The 20,688-nt window shown below is 40.3% G+C and overlaps 2 protein-coding genes across 3 annotated transcripts; one reads left to right on the top strand and one right to left on the bottom strand.

Moving 5' to 3' along the window:
* Positions 1-1,323: 1,323 nt before the first annotated feature.
* Positions 1,324-20,289, bottom strand: gtf2e2 (general transcription factor IIE, polypeptide 2, beta). 2 transcript variants are annotated; one of them, XM_033624689.2, is made up of 8 exons: positions 20,064-20,289; positions 18,982-19,142; positions 7,849-7,931; positions 7,056-7,163; positions 4,072-4,254; positions 3,859-3,952; positions 2,286-2,401; positions 1,324-2,110 (listed from the first exon to the last, which is right to left on the bottom strand). In XM_033624689.2, the coding sequence occupies exons 2-8, from the start codon at positions 19,139-19,141 to the stop codon at positions 1,991-1,993; spliced, it is 864 nt and encodes a 287-aa protein (XP_033480580.1). In that variant the 5' UTR covers position 19,142; positions 20,064-20,289; the 3' UTR covers positions 1,324-1,990. The 2 variants fall into 2 exon arrangements, with proteins under 2 accessions (XP_033480580.1, XP_033480579.1); XM_033624688.2 differs by having other exon boundaries at positions 18,982-19,146.
* Positions 10,495-14,752, top strand: smim18 (small integral membrane protein 18). The gene is made up of 2 exons (XM_033624691.2): positions 10,495-10,634; positions 13,615-14,752. The coding sequence occupies exon 2, from the start codon at positions 13,620-13,622 to the stop codon at positions 13,941-13,943; it is 324 nt and encodes a 107-aa protein (XP_033480582.1). The 5' UTR covers positions 10,495-10,634; positions 13,615-13,619; the 3' UTR covers positions 13,944-14,752.
* Positions 20,290-20,688: the final 399 nt, after the last annotated feature.

Here is a 20,688-nt window from a genome sequence, read left to right on the forward strand (position 1 = left end):
ATATAAATTATTAATATTACAAATACAAATTAAACTTTAAGTAGCCTACGAGAATATGAGAAACAAAGTTCATTTTGCTGCAAAAAAATGTCTGAAGTGAGATGAACAGACTGAAAACTTTATCTTATTAGATAAAATAGATGTTGACAAAGTTTTTCTTTGGGGACATAAATTGCAGTTGAAAAAAAGGTAATAAATCGCAACATATTTTATCACAATACTTAGTATATATCGAATCGTGGATCTTGGTGATTCCAACCTATAGTACACAAGTTGTCGAGTTGATGTCATATGACAGAGACACATGGTGGGCAAAAGCAAATGTTTGGGTGATGTTAAGAAACTTTTTATTAATTCACATATTGCGTATTAACTTTTGCTCCTGTGTAATATGGTTTATTATATTGTAACCATTAGTTTATTAGAGTGAGCTAGATTAGATACAAAAATGATTTATTAGTACCTGAAAACAAGTCAGGTAAAGCAACATTTTAGTGGTTTGAGAGAATGTACTTGTGCAGCAACAAGTTTGGGACAAAATCACATTGTAATATAAAGTTTCAAACTGTTAAACTATACCTGGATAGCAACATCAGTCTTCACTCTGAGCAACAAGACACGACACATCTTATCTATAGCGTCCATGTTGTTTCTACATTACAACTTAAAAGCTCATGGATGCACCAAAGTCAGAATAGCAACTTCCCAACTCTGGAAATGGGACCATTTGGGAAGCACATGAATACAACACGAGCCCCCCTTCTGTAAAAGCCCAGTCTGCTCTGATTGGGCAGCATTTCCGGGTCTTTCGAATCAACTGTAACGGAGAAAGTGGCACTTTCTACCATGAAAAATGACGATTAAAAGCTTCAAACAAAACCAGACATGTTCCAGAAGGAATATGATCCAAAACTGGGGAGAAACTGAACATATCAGCTCTCAGGTTGACATCTTTCCCTGCCATTAGCACGTAGCTTCATTTAGCTGTGTAGGCCACATAATGGAAATTCTTGCAGTAGCGTGCTTGGAGCAAATGACCATGTGAAGAAATTCAGCACACTATGATGTCATACTGTAGCCAGAGTAGAAAAAACATTGGAATTAGAGTATTCAGGATGGTCTGAAGTCTGAGGTTTTCGCTACTTTTGCATATGTTAACCTCATTATTTGATACTTTGGCTGCGTTTAATATGAACATCTGACATTGTACCACTATATCTAACAAACAAAATATGGAAAAGCACAATAGGTCCCCTTTAATGTTAGCATCTGATCTAATAGAATTGTCATCGCAGTGCATGTAAATCAAGCAACAAGGCTGAATCCTGTAACAGTGTAATTTATTAAAATAAATTCAAAAAGTTTTAAACCACTATGCCACAGTGGTGCAAAGTAAACAACTTTAAATACTTTGAAATTTCACAAGAAGTAACGTCCAAGATGTTTCATGCTGGATGAGAGACCTCAATGTGATGCCCTGCACAACACAAGCCTGTCTTCTGCTATTCCTATTACAAGGATGGAAGGTTGCCATCAGGTGAGGACTGCTGCCCTTTAAAATCAAAGCTTCCACTCACACCTCTGTGATGTACTAAATAAAATGAAGAAAAAAGTATTTACACACTTAAACCTCATTTACATTTTAACAGTTCGGATGCAGCATCCCCTTTAAGGATGGTGGTTTTGGTAAGGGCATTCAGTGTCCCTAAATGGTCTCAGTACCCTTTTCCTCCAGTGTCCTTCAGTTATCACTGATCAATAAACTAATTAAAAAGGATTCCACAACACAGTTGCTATTCACTCCATGTAATACAAGACCACTGATCACTGAGAGGAGTGCAAAGAAAGGAAAAGCAGCTAGGTTTGAAATAACAGACAGCCATAAAAAAGTCTGTATCGTAGTGTGGCCAGGGTCTCCGTCTCCAGCCGTGTCTGATTTACAGATTCTCCATCACTCCTCTGAGGGCATGAAGCAGCAAGAGAGAGGATCTCACTTCTTTACAGGAAGACCGTCTGAATAGTCCTCCAGTACGCCTGCCAAATGGTTGTTGTGAGTCTTGAAGTGTCTCTTCCTCTGCCCACCTTGCTTCTTCCTCTTTTGAACCGGTAACTGCAGGGAGCACAGAAACACAGTCAGCAACACTGATTTAAGATGCTTCATTAACAAGGTACAAATGTCAACAGTCAGTGTTAAATGTTAAAACCTTTGTTTCTAGTGAAATAAAGGTGAGTATATTTAAATTTGGAATGAAAACGAAGCAGACGGGAGACCAGGGGACACCGACCACTTTCTTTGGTCCTGTTTCTTGCATGGAGGAGATTCCTTGTTTCTTCAGGTACTCCTCGATCTTCTCTTCGTCCATGGAATCAACTGGAACGCTCCTCCACAATTTCTGGAATTCTGCAATTAACAGACAAAGGTTTGAGCCAATAATACACTGACTGAACATCCAGGCCCCCAATTATTTCATAATTCTGATCATAATTCTCATTAAATAACAGCTGGGATAGGCTTTAGCTCCCCCACAACCCTGAACAGAAGTGGTTACGGATAATGGATGGCTGGATATAAAATAACAAAACAAACTCAGCGCAGGACTGGATACAAAGTACAAAATGAAAGAGACAGTAAGCTTAAAAGATGATTTTGATGTAGATAATTATATATATATATATATATAAGATATATAAGAAATTAACATGTATAATAAAGGGGCAATAACCATGAAAATGTTTAAATTATTGTGTATTTTGTATGTTTGATCAACCTAATCAAAAAATAGAAAATATAAACTTATTTTATCAGACTAGCAGTTCAAACTGAGATATTAAATTGACAAAAAAGACATTTAATGTACAATGACATGAAATGGTGAAAGGCAAATCCAAATCTAAACGTAGGGCTCGGCAATAGAGAACATATCACTATATATCTCACCAAATACCTTGATATAGACTACTGGTGCTTTGACAAAATATTATCACAATGATATTTTTGATTAATAATCATCATTGATGTGGATATAATGACTAAGTGGGTAAAGACAAATAATAGAGCAGCTAGAATAGTCTGGCAAGTTCAGAAAATGACATCACTTTACTGTAATGCAGCCTTTAAAACCAGGAAAAGAGAGAGAGAGACAGAGAGAGAGAGAGAGAGAGAGAGAGAGAGAGAGAGACGCTTGTTTTTTGGCACCTATGAAAAACCTTTTGAGTCTTTTGATGGAACATGACGGGTAATAGAGGATTAGACACATATTCTGACCTAATGACAGCGTCAGAGGAAGGGTGTCACACCTTTTTTTCCATCTCTCTTGTTTAGCAAGATGGTATAACTCAATGAATTACTGTCATTTGTGGTACTCATAACTGTAGTTTCAGTAAATGAACTTAACGACTGAATTGTAGAGAATCTAACCAAGCTAACAATGTGTAGCATCTCCATACTGACAGAAGTTTAAACATTTATATCTGTATGTGCAATCTTAACAGCTAATTGATGTTAGCTCAAATGGGTAGCCAACAACCTGTTGTACACATCCAAAGAACTTCTATAATGATTTGGTTTATTCGTCCAAATGTGTAGCCACACCGGCCTGGTAAAACTGACCAGATGTTTACTATATATTGCCCAAGCCCTATCTAACCTCAAACCTTTGTATGGTAGCGGCTAAAGAGCCAAAGTGTGATGTTTTATATCTTAATGTGACAATTTTAACAATTCCTTGATCATCTAAATCTCCACATTAAATACAGACACTCAGTGACAGACAGAAATACAGCCAAGACAAACAGACAGTTTCAATTTGAGAGAGAGCCATTTATTACAGTTGACTGACAAAGCTGACTTATGCTCACCTTCATCCACCATAAACTGGCAGTGCTTGTCATTGTAGAATAGGATCTTCTTCTTATCTGGTCTTGTCACAAAGATAATTTGATCCCCCAAAGCCTGTGAGACACAAATGTGTGTCCCCTCCATTAATAAACATAATGCACAGTACACACTAGGCGACATCTTTGTGCAGACATAACTGTGCTTTCATATGAATGACATTTCTTGTGTGCTACCTTGATGGCCTTGGCTGAGTTGGGCAGCCCCTCCTCTACGTCGTCCAGCAGCACCCCTCCCAGGCCCAGCTGGTCGTGTTTGTCCAGCAGCCTCAGTAAGGCTTTCTTGTCCTTCAGGTTGTACTTGGGCTTGAAGCCATACGTCCCATCCCGGACGTCAATTTTCGGGTTGTTGACCAAGGCCTTAGATTGTCAGAAAGTAAAGAAGTAGATGTCAAGTTTTAAGTAGCTAGTTAAGTAGTGAACCAGCTGGAAGATGTCAATGTGTATTTAAACGATTTTGTGATGTAAAAATTATGTGAATTTATACAGGCTAATTATCTGCAAACCTTAAAGGGTATTTTTCCAACCTGGACCATATTTTCCCAGGTGTTTGTGTCTAAGTGACTAACGGGGATAAAAATTGTTGAAGCTGGTCCAATATTGAGCGAGAATGCTGGAGCCGGCAGCTGTAAAAAAGGCTGCAATGTAATCACTCAGGGCATTTGTGCATTGTCAATTTATGGCCATTAATAGCGCTTGTTATTACCACTGGCAGTCTCAAAATGTTATTTCAAGTGTCTGACAACATTATGCAGTCCCTCCAGGATCTCTCGGCAAAAAAACCCCCTTGAATCTGCAGCCAACTTTGTCAAAAATCGCAATAAAAATTGCAGCATTTTGTGATTTTTTTGTGGGAAATTGCGGCAAATGAAAAAAATTGCGGCTAATGACAAAAGGAGAAAAAAAAAGTACATTTTTTTTAAACTACTACCTCCAAAAAGTAAGTCACGCAATCACTTGCTATAATAATCATACTGAATATTACGAAAATAGCTGCAAATGTTTTTTCGTAGTTCTCTTTAGTGTTATTTAATTAGTTTCAAAACATGGACTCCAATAATAAAAAATCCTGAGTGAATATTGTAGCTCTCAAACCAGACAATGTGACTGTAAAACATGTAAGCTACATCTTCTGTAAACATAACATTTTAATGAAGTCAACACATATTGTATGCACTTAAACAGTACAAATTCTTATGTCAATACAGTGTGTTTCTCCATACTGCAATGACATTAGCGTGATCTGATGATGCGTCTGATGACGTTTCAAATGACGTCAGATGTGTGACGACTTCCGGTCAGCCGGAAAATGCGGAAAAATTGCGGGACTTTTCTGGAGGGACTGATTATGGAAAGGATTCACTACAGAGATAGACCGTTTTGTCAAAGAGTAAGATCCTTTTTAGGCCCGTTTCCACTGAAGAAGTTCCTGGTACTATCTGGGGGGCAGGAACTACTACAGGAACGTCCTCTCGCTCGGCCCTCTCAACCGCCGTGTCTCCACTGAGAGAGCGGAATAGGAGGAAGGTTCCTGTAAAGTTACGGGCTCTGGATGTGATGTAATCGTTGCGCGACCATTTTGACCGGGGCGACGTAGTGGCATAGTGACACTGTTCGCTGTTAGCCGATAGTGGTGTCTGTAATAACTCACTAAACTCACAAAGTGGCCCGTGAAAAAAATATTTTTTCCAGCGGATGTCTTAGTTACAACATGAATGAGCTAACTGCAGTAGTTTCATGTCGTTTCCGACAACGGGGGGCTTTTAACAGATGACGTCCTGATGTTAGCTTTGCTGCTGCTGTTAGCTGTCCCTGTCCGCTGATGCTTTCTAGACATCGTGATTTCCCAAAACTGAATAAATGCCACACATATCAACACAAAACTGCTTTGCTAGCTCAATCATGTTGTAACTAAGATATCCGCTGGAAAAAATATGTTTTTCACGGACCGGTTATTGAGTTTGTTTACATGGCGGTGGAAGCTATGAATGAGCTAACCCTCGTCTGCTGAGTTTTAAAAATGCCGGCTATTTTGTTGCTTTCTGTTGACATCACATTCCGCCTTGAGTATATCCAATCAGCACCAAGTAATCCCCAAGCCCCAGCCAGGAGTTTCTCTGGGCCGTTCTGAGTACCTACTCCGAGGCAGGGACTTGTTTAGCCCCTGTAAAAGTTCCGGAACTCTGTCCTTCGGGGGTGGTTCTTGCGGTGGAGACACGCACCAATGGCCCCGGCCCCGTAAATTTACCCCGAAGTTCCTGCAGTGGAAACGGGCCTTTTGTTTCACCAGAAACAGCCCCAACATCGCTATCATAAAACCCACCAGACTCCATTTAAATAAATAGTAATTTTATCCTCCTCAAACACACTTTCTTCAAAGTTGACAGAAACAAAATTCGTGATACCATCTGGGTTCATCTTTCCACTGTTCCAACAATCATTAGCTCTGGTTTGGTTGAAATAATCTCTTAATTCACCCAATCAGATGTGAAAATATGCTGGCTCTATACACGCTACTATTACTGTTGATTTTAGTCTAGTGGCTTTAGTGATAGCTATTTCAGGGCTGTTTCTGGTTAAACATAAAGGATCTTACTTTATAATAAATATGTCTATGTCTGTATGGATCCATTCCATAATGTTGTCAGACACTTTGAATAATCATCAGAGCCTGTCAGTGGCAAAAACAAGGACTTTTAGTGGACATAATGGACGACACACAAATGCCTCGCGTGGTTTCATTGCAACTGTTTCAGCAGTGTTCTCAAACAATACTGAACCAATTTCAAAAACTGTTGTTCCCATTAGTCATTCAGACACAAAACCATGGAAAAATGGTTAAAAAAAACAAAGTTACCCTTTAATACTTCATTCCTATTTTACACCATTCATCTATTTAGGGATAAATCTTAACGTGTTGTCAACAGTATCTTCAACATGGTATTGAATGTTATATGGATGTGCGTTATCTGCACCATCACTCAGCTTCTACTCAATGGCTACCTTCTTTTGCAACATACAAGATGTTGTGGTTGTGGCTCACATCAGCCTACAGATGATTTAAGATGTAAAACAGGTCAGCGAAATGATGTAGGGTGAGAAGAAGTGTACTCCTGGTGATGAATAGCAGGTGGCATCATACTGAAGAAACACAAACACACCTCGGTCATGAGCCACTGTTTCTGTTTCATGCTGATGTCAAGAAGTTTGGTCTCATCCAGAATCTCTTCTAGGGTCAGGAAGTGTGTATCACCATTCTGATGCCTTGTCTGAGAGTACAGAACAGAAAAGCAAATGGATTTACATAAAGAATACACACACACACACACAGTCAACACAGTATAAACCTTCCAAAGCGCTTATTTCAAAATGTAAGCAATTCTTAGCTCCCACCTCGACAGGGTTTCAGCCAAATGACTACAGTAATTTTGTGCCTTACATCCAACTGTCAGGCTATTTTACACAGTTTGAAACTGTGTATTCAACAGATGGCACCAAAAAAAATGCACACATTAAAAGGAAATCTGTCAACTTGAGTGTGAGTTCTGCAGCGAGGGATGAGTCAGACAGCTCGTGTGACAGGGCCTGGCTGCCTCTTCGCAGAGTCACAGCATGATAAACAAGCTGTTAACATACCAAAAGAAAGACTGGGGACCAAATGTTACGCAGCGGACACGACTGACTCACTGGACTGACACAACAGACAACAAGTCAATCTTTTCAAGCGCTTTGATGGAGATGACGACATGCTTAAAATCTAGTAATTAAGTGGATGCTGTTGTGAGAGCTTAAAATAAATGTGGAGAGGAACAATGTCCATGAGACTTCAAAACACCATTGTCTCAGATAGTGCTCATTTGCAGAGGCAAAAGCATTAACAAGATAAATACAATCACCACTGAATTACCAGAGAATGTTCCTTTTATCACAGACAAAATGTCTCCGGAGGCTTACCTTCATATAATTGACTATTTTGGCGAGGCAGCCGAACTTGTACCCAGAGCTTGTCTTGATGTTAAAGTTGCCATTACTAGACTCTGTGGAGGAAAAGAGTAACAACAGTTAAGGCAAAATATTTAAATGTCACATCAGTATTGTTTTAGGCTGACACCAGTGGACTACATGGATAGATAGAGACCACAGGTTGTTGTGATAAAACTGTTTAAAATCATGAACATTTAAGGTGCTCTGTGCAAAATTCAGAGCGTATGGGATGTCTGCACATGGTTCTCAAACTGAAGGTAGCAGTTAATGGTGCTAACTCCATTAACAGTGCTAAACAACAGCAATAGTGCTGACAGAGCTTGAGTCTGAGAGTTTGTTAACCTGGGGGAACCGAAGGTTAGGTGCTACACTTGGGTTAGGTTAACGACACTGATTGATGACTGCTGTATGAGTGCAGTGCAAAGCGACGGCAATGAAGTATCCAGCATGCACATGTACACGCACCTGTTCAGTTCACCACAACAAACTATAGGAGAAGCTCTGTTACAACACACAGAGGCAGCATGACTTCATTCTTTGGTCAGGATGCCATTACTCCACTTTGTCTTTACATAGCAAATGATGGTTTGCTGCTATATCAATGCTCTGAATGTTGCGTACATAATAGTTAAAACATGATTTGCACACTAGCTTGTCTTATATTACAACAAATAAATTACATGATTTTCTTTGGTGTTCACTAATCTTTGTTTAATCAGGCTGAAATTTTTCATTGCATGCATTATTCTACATTTTTCTTACTGTCAACAGAACAGTTCCCAAGGAAAGACTGAAACCAACAGTTTGTTTCTCAGTACTTTCCAAGTTTCTTGTCCTGTCTGTAGCATTCGGACTCTAGCATATTTGTTATCCCGAAGATGTCACTGTTTACAAAAGGGCCAAAAATATATACTTTAAATTTTTTTCAAAAGTTGATTTTTTTTTTTCCAAAATTTGAATAACACACATTTAGTGTGCTAGTGAGTAGCTATGGCAGCAGTGACAAAATAAGCTGCAGTAGCTATATTGACATGTTCATAGCGAACAGCGCATCAATGGGTTTCATTGATGTTTTTGTAATAATATTTGGACAGTAATGGAGTTCTATGGCACAAAGGAATAATATACAGTAGGCTTTGGCTACACCGCTAAAACATGTTATTTGGATCATCTTGTTAGTTTTGGTCCTTTGCTGAAAATAAAAAAATATATAATATCGCCAGCTTTATCCTTCGCCAGCTGAGAAGAGACCACAACCATTTTCTAAGGGGTCCCTTGACCTCACTCCTTAAAATATCTGAATGAAAATGGGTTCAAGTTTATGCTAATCCCATGCAGTCTGGGGTAAAAACCAAGCAGCTTTTTGGATACAGTATAAATGTTTTATTTCTGCCTATTGTATTTTAATATTTCTGCACACTGGGGTCCAAAATCTGTCTTGCAATTGCATAAATTGTGTATGAATGGAAATCTGAGACACGTGGATTCAATGAGCCCAGTTGCATTCATGTATGATGGTGTTAGTCCCTGTAGCAGCCATTCCATTGAAGTGAGACCATTTTTTGAGGCAGACATCACTGTATAAAATTTCCTCTTGTGACCTCCAGAGTAATCACAGCCTTGTGATATTTTACAACCACAAACTAAAGACCTTGGGCATTGAGAGGATGGGTGGCTTTCATAGATATATTAACAATACGGAGGATTCTCAGCAGTTATAAAAACAGAACGCTCACCATCCAATTGGACAAAAAAAAAAATGCAATTCTTACGGAAATATCCAAATGTCAACAGTGTTTGATACCATTTCACAGCATGGATTTTTCTATGGTGTTCCTTAAAGTCTTGCTGTCTTGATGTGGTATTTTAAAGGGATTTTTGACCATTTTGTTAACTCTCAAGTCCAAAAACTATTAAATTAAGCACCAAATCTGTGTAACAAATGGTATCAATTTACAAGACACATTTGACAGTGGTAATAGCTATCATATACTTCCATCATTATGTTCTAAGCCCCTATACACTATAAACTTTCACAGGTTTAATAGGCGCTTAACCAAAACACAATGTGTATTACCAATTTATGACTAGAAACTTCACACAGAGTGCTGAGCTGCAACTCAAATCAATGTTCAGGTTCCCAGCTTTCAGATGATATATACAAAAATGGGTCTGTGGTAGGGAGGAGGGAAGTAGAAGAGGTTAATGTAACAAAAGCATCCTACAAAAATACTGCAGAAGTACTACACGAGAGGAATCTCATAAGAATGATTTGAAGTGCAGCCAGCTGGTCTTATTCTCTGCTGGAGTCCAACATTGCTGCTCCCCCCTTGAGACTGTCTGAGGTCTGGACCCAGCACTCGCCAATCAAAGCTGAAAACAGACACTGATTCATGAATGATTCATGGTGTGGGCGGGAGCTTGTGTTGGTGCGAGCTGTACTGTAGGCAGGACGCTGAAATTGTGACAGGCCGGTTAACGAATGGTGCAGAGGCAGGGCTAAGAGGAGAGAGCCAATGATGGAGAGAAGCCCGTGCCGTTCAGCCGAGACATGGAGAGCTGCAAGGAGTGGCGGAGGGAGCGAGCGAGTGCACGAGCGGCGGCTGAGAGTGCGCGAGAGTGCTGGGCAGGAAAACAGGTCGAGGAGTGAACGCGGAGGAGGGAGAGAGTGGAAGACGGAGTGATAGGTGGAGCACCAAAGACAGGAGAGTGCATCTGTTGACTTGCATCTTCTTAAGACAGAGCCAGACACACAGGTGAGTCTGCATATTTTTTCCAGAATAGCATCATCAGTATAATGTGTGCGTGGTTGACATCAACAGATCATAACAATCCACAGCATGATTTTAAGTTAAGGTTCTTCTTCTGTGTAGCTATGAGGGTTTTTTGGTGTGCAATCCAGCATTCACAGGGTATATCATACATTGTTTAAATTGAGCACATCTATTTATGAAGCCAATTCCTTTCTACATGTGGAAAATGTAATTCAACAATAACTAAGCTAAGAGCTTTAGGTGGCAATTGCAATATTTAGGCCAAGAGTTAGCAAACACGCAATGGATTAAATAAACATGGATTTGTCCGTCTGCATTCTTCCCCCTAGAATACCAAACATCAGGAACTCTGTGTGTGTTTCTATGACTATATGTGTGCTCATATGCATCCTGCCTGTCTTTGCGGAGATGTATGAGTCGGTGCAAACTGCAGCTCTTAAGACAAATCAATGAGGGACTGACAGCTGTGAGGAGCCAGCCTGGGGCATTAGGCATAACTGTGTTTGGTGTGTGTGCATTTAGTGAGAGGCAGCTGCTGTGTAGCCAGAGAGAGCAATATATATTCCTACAACACCTTTAAGAGCGCGGCTGGGGTGGGGCTCATTTTGGGGTGAGATAACAGATGCTGTAGGGAGCCAATCTGTTATTGTGTATGTGACTGCTCTGACAAAAGAGAGGAGCAGAGAGACCATGGGGGTGGGGGTGGTGGGGGGGGCAACACCAGGCGAGACAAATTAGTAAAAAGAGGTTGTTGTCATGGCAATAACTTGAAGTGAAGTTGATATTATGTGCTGGGTCTGTGATAAGAAGATGCTAAAGAGGGAGTTAAGTTGAGTCGACTGTGAAGAAAATACCACTAAACACTTACCACATTTTGTAAAAACTGTGAACAGCTGTTGTTCAGTCTGCTCCCATAAACAAATTAACAACTCACAGTAAATGTACTTAACTGTGTGTGACCCCTTGATAGTCGTTATTTTCCTGCCTCACCCAGCCTACCTAAAATCGTACCGTCAGTGTTTTGGCCCTTATGTAATTTCCTGAGGTGAAAATCTCTTGAGACAACTGAAGCCACTACCACAACGGCTTCTACCATGTTACGGTTTCAAGTAACATGGAAAACTGAATTACCATCATACAAGAGGCCTTTATCTGTCTCTTTTAAGTGCACTAAAATACAGTCTCACACATACAGGTCATACTTTACAGGGCTCAACAATAACAATTGCCCGATTGCCCAGGGCAAGGGAAATGCAAGATTGAGCTAGTAAAGCTAGAAACTCACATGTCCGATCAGGCACGTGGTGAAAAAAGAATTAAACACAATGGGTGTTTTATCAAAGCTGAAAATAAAAGTCGCCAAAAAGTGAGCTGTCTCGCTTCCTTCTCATCTCTGTTGCACATGCGCAGTACTCACAAGAAAATGGCAGCGGGTAAAGATGCAACTGAGTATTTCCAGTATCCTGGAAACTCAATTTACGCACCATGAGCTAAATCTCGCCCCTGATACGGTGCTGGGTGGCCCCCCAACTGTTTTCTAATTCACAGTCAAAATAAACTCATTCATACTGGGATTTTTCTTTGTATATTTAATTAAAATAAGGTGCAGAAGCGTATTAAAAAAGCACCAAAATAGAGCTAGTTTACACAAAAAATAATGCCAGGAAGGAGCCCTCAGATCCCCTGACTGAGGTCTGGGCTAAGCCCTGAAGGTCCCCAAATCCCAGAAACACCCCTGCATACACCTGACCTATGCGGGGCTACTGTGCCTGGCCCCTGGCTTCCTGTCATTTTGCAGAATTGACCCCCAGGCAAAGCAAGTTGAGTTTCCCTGCGTTAGAGAATGTGGGCAAAAGAATGAGTAAACATAACTGATTGTAGCATTTTTTGTGATTTGATAACCACTAATAAAATAATAATAATAATAATAATAATAAAATTTGTAAAGGAGCAAGTAACAACTGACTTTGCTTTCTGATCTACTTGCCCAGCAGGGTAAATAAAAAACAAAAAAACAAAAAACACATTAACATTGAACCCTGCTCTAAGACGCCACAAATTTATCCTGCATACATGAAAGTGTCTGTTTTTACATACAAAATATTCAACTGCAGTTATAAGATTGTAGAAGAAATACACACAGACACAGCGTAACCTTACAGGATTAGCCCAGTGTAAAGAGAAGCACTTACGCTCCCTCTTCCTCAGTTCTGTGGTTCACTCAAGTAATCTGGGTCAGCTTCCTTGGCCTCACTATGTGATATAAAAATGTCTGTGTGCATATGTGTGTTTGGAGCATGTATGTGCACATGTGTGAATGAGTGTGTGTGTGTGTGGGCAGAAATGCTGGCACGCTCTTCCCTGAGGATTTTAAAATGGTAGGCTGAAAATGTGAAAGGATAGCTGAGGAGAGACCAAATGGCCTGACGATGCGCATACTGCAGAACATCTTTTAACTTAATTACTAGATTACAGATCCTTGACTTCAACATTTGTGTCAGGTGTTACGGCAGAAGAGTTGCAAACCAAGCATAGATGTAACATTCCCCTGTGCAGCCATCCTCTTCTACCAGGCTTTTAAGTCTATTTTTGTTCTGAGCAGATGGCCTCAGTAGGGTTTATGCTCTTTTGCAATATTACTGTTTGCTCTAATAACACAGTCTTTTCTTTTAACTAACAATTGTTTCTCTAGTGAGACTGTGTCCCTGTCAAAAAGTGCATTAGCTATGTAAAAGTGATAATGAAATTCAGGCACATGATCTGTAGAGTTTTATTTTTTAAGACATCCTTCAACTACTTTAATTTTTTAATCATTCTCTCACCATGGAAACAAGTATTTTATAACCACCACGCTGCTCTAATTTGGTCTCCCTGTCACCACATCGCAGCGAAACACAGAACCGAACACTGTCACAAGCGTTAACAATCTGCCTTTCTCCCTGTTTTTGTCGCTTCAAACCAGAAATCATGGCAAACATCACTTCTGCTATACACCCAAGCAATCTCCCGTGGCACCCAGAGGCGGTCCCACTCTCCCATGTCTCCATGCAGGTCCAGGAGGTCTACCCTTTCCACGACGGCTGGAACGTGGCCTGCTTCATTATCCTTCTGCTCTTCATCCTCACTGTCGTGTCTCTGGCTGCCTTGGCCGTGCTCTATGAGCTGCTGGACTGTGGGTGCTGTGCCAAAGGGAAGACACATCACCAGCTACAGGAGGAGGGGCCAGGGAGCTGCGGCAAGCTAATGACCAGCATTTGCAAGGAGCCGGAATCCCACACTGAGGTGGTATAGGGTGAGGCAAGGATGAAGATAAGGAAGAGCAGGAATTCGGCTTTCAGTTCTGAACTGGGTTGACCTGAGTGTTGGCCGAATTAGAAAAGAACTTCTAAAACGTGCCCAACAGTGTTCAGTTGCTCACAGTTGAAAAGATACAGATGGAAGAGACCAGATAACAGAACAATGTAAAAAAGAAAGGGGGCGGCTTGTCACTGATTTGGAGTGAGTCTAGTTAGCTTTTCATTCCTGCTCAGAGGAATTCTTCACACATGTACATTCACTACCACTTAACACACAAGGCGGACCCCGAAAGCCATACTTAACACCAGAAACACCACCAGAAGGAAGGCAGAGAACTCGAGTCGTCTAATAATAACAATAGTACTAGAAATAGTACTAGTGAGGCCATGTTAACATGAAAACACTAATAAGACCAAATATCAACTAGTTTTCATCTGCCCTGTGAGTACTGCACGTACCTGTGAGCTGGCTGAGAATTAGCTTCTATGAGATAAGGTAAAATGTTGTAAACAGATGGAAAATCCTGTCCAAATCTAAAGACTTCAATATCCCAGTTTGCCAACAGGACCTGATGGACAACAAATGGTCGAGCTTTGTTGGACAACATTGCTGCTTCGAATAAAGCCTGTGTTTCTCTGTTCTCTAGTAAAGTGTATGCCAGTGTTGTCAACATGTTTAGCATCGCAACATTATCTTATAACACGTGACACTTGGTTGGTGCACAGTGATGTAATTTATCATGTAATTTTGAGCACAATGTATAAGCCTAACCCCAAGATGCTTAATAAATTGTCACTAAATTATGTACCAGCCTTTTTTTTCTGCTAAGAGAACAGACGTACGAAGGGAACTTCAAAGGGAAGATATATGAAGGGTGGCAGGGTAAAGTGTAGCCTGACCTACACGGTGATGCTGGGTAATTACAAAGAAGATGTGTTTGATTGTTTCTAATTCTTTGCAAACTTTCACTTCCGCATTCACTCATATTTTTACCAATGGATTTTCAAAATTTTCCCTAACTTTTCCAGAATCTCCTATCTCCTATTTCCATGACTTACAGTAGTTTAACAGGGTCGGCCTACGGGGAGGTGCAGGACTGAGTCCTAAAACCCAGAAATGCTACTCCTTGTTCCCTAATCTTAAAGTCAATAGGTTTTTGGATGGGTGGAAATATTGGTCATGGAACCATAGTGTAGTTTTTTTTTAATTGCCCAACGTTAGCTTTTTACTTCTGGTGATTGCATTTATGCTTCAAAAATCATAAAAGTTGTGTTAATTTGTGAAGATTAGCTTGCTGAACAAAATGTGCGTTTCATACACTTTAATTTGCCTTTTTTTGTCTGCAACATTCCAAAATCCATTGGACAAAAATTCTATTGACAAGGGAACCAGAGCGACCCTAACTTCCATTCCGGCCTACAAAAAGCATCATCCCTGCAGCGCTCTATATAGCAATGCAGCCATACATTATTACACACGCACTCCCCAGGCATTTGTGGCTAAGCAAACTGCTAGCACTTACTAACTTTACTTGCTCATTAGACATTCCTGCCACCAACGACCTGCATATGCCAAGAGACCAGACCTGCACGTACAGGTACTTCAAGGCTGAACCCCTTTTGGGGTATAGAACACCAAAGATTCTGCAGATGTCGATGCAATTTGACATGTGCTTGGTTTATAATCTTGACAAGTCTGTATGCAATTATTTCTTGTTAAACAAATGTCTGTTTCATATTCATGTCTAATAATTATTCTGTGAACTTGCCTGAACCTGAGTGTACACGATACCTTAACAAAGGGTGATCACCATCATGGCCCATTAGTCCTCCCCCATCCAATTGGGTCAATGACCCAACACAGTGTTCAGGTATTGCTTTTCTGGTTATCTATACATATATAGATGTCTGGATCATAATACCTTGTGATTCAATCAAATAAGAATATTTGATTGAATTATTGGGTATCACTATGCTAAGTGTTGTCTGTAAATAACCAACTTGTTAAGAGCCAACTGTTTAATCTATAGGCTGAGATTTAGCTGGAGACAACGGTCTGATGCTGCTATACTGAATGACTTTACTCAAGCTAACGATAGCTATCCACTAGTAGTAACTATCACCAGCATCGTTTAGCCATTTACCTAAGTGACAGTGAATATTAACGAATATTTTATGCCTCAGATCTCAGTGTAAAAGTCTTAGTTAAACCGCTACACATCAGCTTTTCTGACATTTTCTTGTTTCTCTCCGGATGTGACAGTGCAATCCCCACCCCTAAAGGGAGTGCAGCCTTGGCGATGCTGGTCTGGTTTATGTGTATCATGTGATACTAGTGATGGTTCAATGCTCACGCGGCAGTTGATTTAAAAATAGTAATAAAAAGAACCTTTTTCACATAACATTGGACAGATTTTTATGAACATATTTTAGATAACAGCCATAACAATGTAAATTCAAATCTTTTCCAAAACATTCAGTTAATTCCAAACCATATCCAGGCCTGGAAAACATTCTAATTTCAAAACTTTTCCAGGTATATCACGATCAAAGGAACCTTGTCACTTCAAATTTCCAAAAGGCGTAATAAAGCCTTCATATTCTCAAAGCACAGTACTTACTGACAATGATCATTTGTGCTGACACTGGGCTGAGCCCACCTTGCTGTGCTAGTTGGAAGTGCCTCTCCAGTAGGCATAGATCAGGTCAAATGCAAAGAGCCAAAACTATGATATTGATATTGTCATAGTTACCTACTTATACTGAAGTGGACATTTGTCAAACATGCACAATTTTCTATTTCTGTCTTCACTTGTAAGTGTGTGTGGGTGTGTGTCGAACACAACGGTGATCACTCTGCAGCGTTCACTCTAATTAACTCTTGAATGCACACCTCAGGTCTTTAGTGACCTGGGATTATATGACATCCTGTCTAATTCATTTCATTCCATGAAACTCAGCTCCCTGGTATTTCTCAAACTATTTGTTTTTAACAATGTTCTGGTGTCAAAAAGTCCAAAATATTTAAAGTTTTTTAAAGCACCTGAGGCTACTGATGATGAGAATGTTTTAGTTTTAGCCATTTATGAATCAGATCATTTATAAGCAGAGCTGGAGCATGAGAACAAAAAAATATCTCAGGCGACATGAGAAAATGGTCAACATACAGTCCAAAGAGTGACTCCAAGAATAGTTAGGACTGATAAGGGAACCTAATATAGTCACCACAACTGCCTACAACTCACTGCAATAAACATGCAAGTTTCCCAATTTCCAATTGGATAAGCCCTAAGATTTCACAAGAGTTGCACTTTCCTGGAAAAGCTTGACCCTCAATTTAGGCTGTATGTTGAAAGTTGAAAATTTAAATCATCGGTCCGAGAACCCTTTGTCAACTGACATTCCTCAAGTCAAGCAGTATTTTTGGGGGGGGTTCAGTCAGCATCAATGTACTTCTAGGAATATTTTGATCCCCAGATTTAGCTGCAGGGTGAGCGCTCCTCATTTTCACATTGCTCTCAGGTACAGGCAGCTGCGGACACAGACCCAGGGTGAGTCTGAGTGAGACAGAGGCGGCTGCCCAGAGGAAGAGAAGCTTTGCCAGGTCAGGCTCTGAGATAATGTTATCTTCTGCCTTCTGCTTAGAAGTTGTGAATTTAAAGCTCACAGCAGCTTAATTCGATACAGTCTCTGGCTTTTGTTTGATATCTAGCGTTGGCAGAAAAAGTTGTTGCACTTTTCTGATCCTTCATTAGCGATAACGCATTAGCTCACAGAGCGAACTTGGCGTGTTTACTTTATTATGTGGATGTTGCGGTCACCCTGAATGTCCTGCTCAGCCCCATTCAAACTCTCAAACCCGAACACTTGAATATCTGAAGGACCAAGAGCCAATTCCAATTTGACGGACATGATTATAAGTTGGATACAGCACAACCCTCAGCTGCTGTTGCCATGGCTGGAGAAAAGGAAAGAGGTGCCATGATGTACAAGAGCCGAGGGATGCTCTCAAAGCCTTTGTTTTTTCCAGGAACAGTACCACAAAAACACTACAGATGCCACATTATGTCCATCCATACCCAACTGCAAGATAGCGGAGTAGTGTGCATGGTGCGCACGGTGCGCACAACCACGTTGCAATGACAACATGCAAATGATGTGATGTGCGATTACTAAGCTGAAGAATTTTGGCTTGGTAGGTGCCAGTCTATGAGCCATTACAGTAGCCAATGTGCAATATAGTACAGTATCAAGAGGAAATTTACAAAGCTTTGCCAAAATATGCACACATTATTATTACAATCAACACAGCTGCTGGCCTCTAAATTTACCACTCAGTAAAAACAAGGTTTTCAATAATCAATAAAACTGTTTTGTTTTTTTTTGTTTTTTTTACTTTCTTGAAACTGCACAACTGGTACTGCACAAACACCTGGCCCCAGTGCAGTGTGCACACAGCAAGGCCCCATTGCTTAAAATCCAGTTCTGATCTCTAACTCTGTTTATGAACATACAAAACTGTGATGCATCCAATTTAAACATTGTCTGTTTTGTAGTAAACAATTTTATTTTGAAAGCTGTTCTTTGATCTGATCATTTAAAGAGGTATGCAGAGAAGAAATATCTATCGCGAAATTAGAAGGTCTGAAGACTGAAAATGATACCTTGTTTTGGAGGAGCTTCTCCGATTTTGAAGAGAACATCACTAAAGTCAAAAGCTGTGTCTTTTTCAGAGGCCCTTGTGTTTGAGCTTGCTGTTAAAATTACAACACTTAATGACTGGTGCTGCCTTGGCCACTGTAATGACATTACAAGACAACCTGTCTCAGCTCTGAAAATTTTGATTGGTGCATCTTTGCTGACACTTACAAGCCCAGTGATGAGCACCAGAACCATGCATTACAATGATACTTTCTGTCAGCGGCACTATGGCTTCCATCTCTACATGACTCACTTACAACGCCAGGACAAAGCCATTCACTGCAACAGTCAAACATGTCAGGCATTATTTTTAAAAAGTCCTCTACACTTACCAGCGCTGTGTTTGGACCCAGAGGAACTCTCTTTGTCAGCTTTGGGCTTCTTCTTCTTGTGTGACCCAGAGTCAGAGGCAGCCTGTCTCTTCTCTACAGCTGGGGTTGACAGAGCTCTTTTCTTGAACAGCTCCCTCTCTCTCAGAAGTGCTGGATCCATCCTGGCTGACAGAGTACAGAATATATCATGATTTCAACAAGACAAAATAAAGCAAGTGATCCATCAGAAACAACTGTCTCTCTCCAAACAGATGCAGACACTCCATAACAACCTGGCACTTTTCATCACGCAATGAGGTAACTGAAAAGAATCATATTATTTTCATATTAGTACAAAATCAGGTTTGACACTCTAATCACAGCTGGATTGACCAGTTTGGGGGCTCTGGGGTAAAAAAATGTGCTACTGAGACAGCCATCAAGTGCAGTGCATGCATCAGACAACACATGCAAGCTTCATTATTTCCTCAGAGTCCAACCCATATATTGGTGTTATAGTACCTGACCTTATGGTTTCAATGTGCCTGGTAATTTTGTTTGAGACACGCTGATTAAGGAATATGCACCATCCAAGGTCTGGATTCAAACCAGTATAAACCATTGGACGTAACATTTTCCATAGGTGATCTCTACCTTTGTACCACGGTTGTAACTGATCCCAGCAACCAGCAGCTAAACTGGGGAGACATGCAATTTTTGCGTTAACATGAATGTTTAGCGCTCTTGCACCAACTTAAACTGGCGTCCGACAGGAAAAGGCACCGAAGTTAAAGTCTCCAAAATGTATGTTAACAGGTTAGTAGGCTAACTGTAACATTAGCTAGCTAGTGCATTTGCCAACCGGGTTATAAGTAACGTTAACAAGTTAGTCGGCATTGTTGTAAGTTAGCCTGACGTTGTTGCTGTATTTTGACAATGTGAAATCACAAAACATCCATGGTTAACGTTATCTACTTTATCAAGCGTTGCTGTGTAATGTGGATATATGAACAACAACTCAAAACGCAAAAGTAGCGACACAGTCTGATACTCGCGTTGTCAGTTAGCGTTAGCTTGCCGATTTGTTATCTCGCTGAGCATACCTGACACTTTGTTCCTGCTCTTAGAGAAAGTGACGTCTTAGTCCAGGAGGACTGTCTAATTTCGGAGTGTCGACGGAAGAAATGCTTCCCTCGGCTTCCCCACCGCTTTCACTTCTTTCTTCAGAGGTAAGTTAACGTTAACCAACTAACTTCATACACAAAACACCTCTTTTTTCTTCTCATGCTGCACTTCCGTTTCTTGTTCGACTTGTCGGACATCGACAGCGAGTCCTTGAATGACGTCATCACGTATAAAAATCATGAAAATTCACAATTCAACAGAAAAAAAGACAACAAATAGTTTGCATTATATCGCACCAGTATGGTACGACAAATAGAAGCAATTATTGAAAACTAATTATGGTAAAATTAATAAGAAAAAATAATGATACCTTACCCGTTAACTGTGAATGAATGATGATGGTAATGACGACTGATATTATAGAAGGGTGGGCAGATTTTGAAGGAGCTCAGTACAGTTTCATGTGTTATTGGTTTATGGTTGATTATTACACCCCTTGACCATGAATTATCCACAAACCCTGACAAATGCCTGTTTTCTCCAGAGAGTACATGACACAAGGGTGCCCTCTAGTGACTTAATTGTGCTACTGTATGAATTTGA

The sequence above is a fragment of the Epinephelus lanceolatus genome, chromosome 3 (genome assembly GCF_041903045.1).
Source record: "Epinephelus lanceolatus isolate andai-2023 chromosome 3, ASM4190304v1, whole genome shotgun sequence".
NCBI classification, from domain to species: Eukaryota; Metazoa; Chordata; class Actinopteri; order Perciformes; family Serranidae; genus Epinephelus; species Epinephelus lanceolatus.

Excerpts from the sequence above, each read along its gene's own strand:
- smim18 (XM_033624691.2), top strand. The coding sequence starts at position 13,620 with ATGGCAAACATCACTTCTGCTATACACCCAAGCAATCTCCCGTGGCAC.
- gtf2e2 (XM_033624689.2), bottom strand. The coding sequence starts at position 19,141 with ATGGATCCAGCACTTCTGAGAGAGAGGGAGCTGTTCAAGAAAAGAGCT. Across the intron at positions 4,255-7,055 it reads AACAGTGGCTCATGACCGAG|GCCTTGGTCAACAACCCGAA; the intron begins GTGTGTTTGTGT and ends TGACAATCTAAG. Across the intron at positions 2,402-3,858 it reads CCAGTTTATGGTGGATGAAG|AATTCCAGAAATTGTGGAGG; the intron begins GTGAGCATAAGT and ends TGTTAATTGCAG.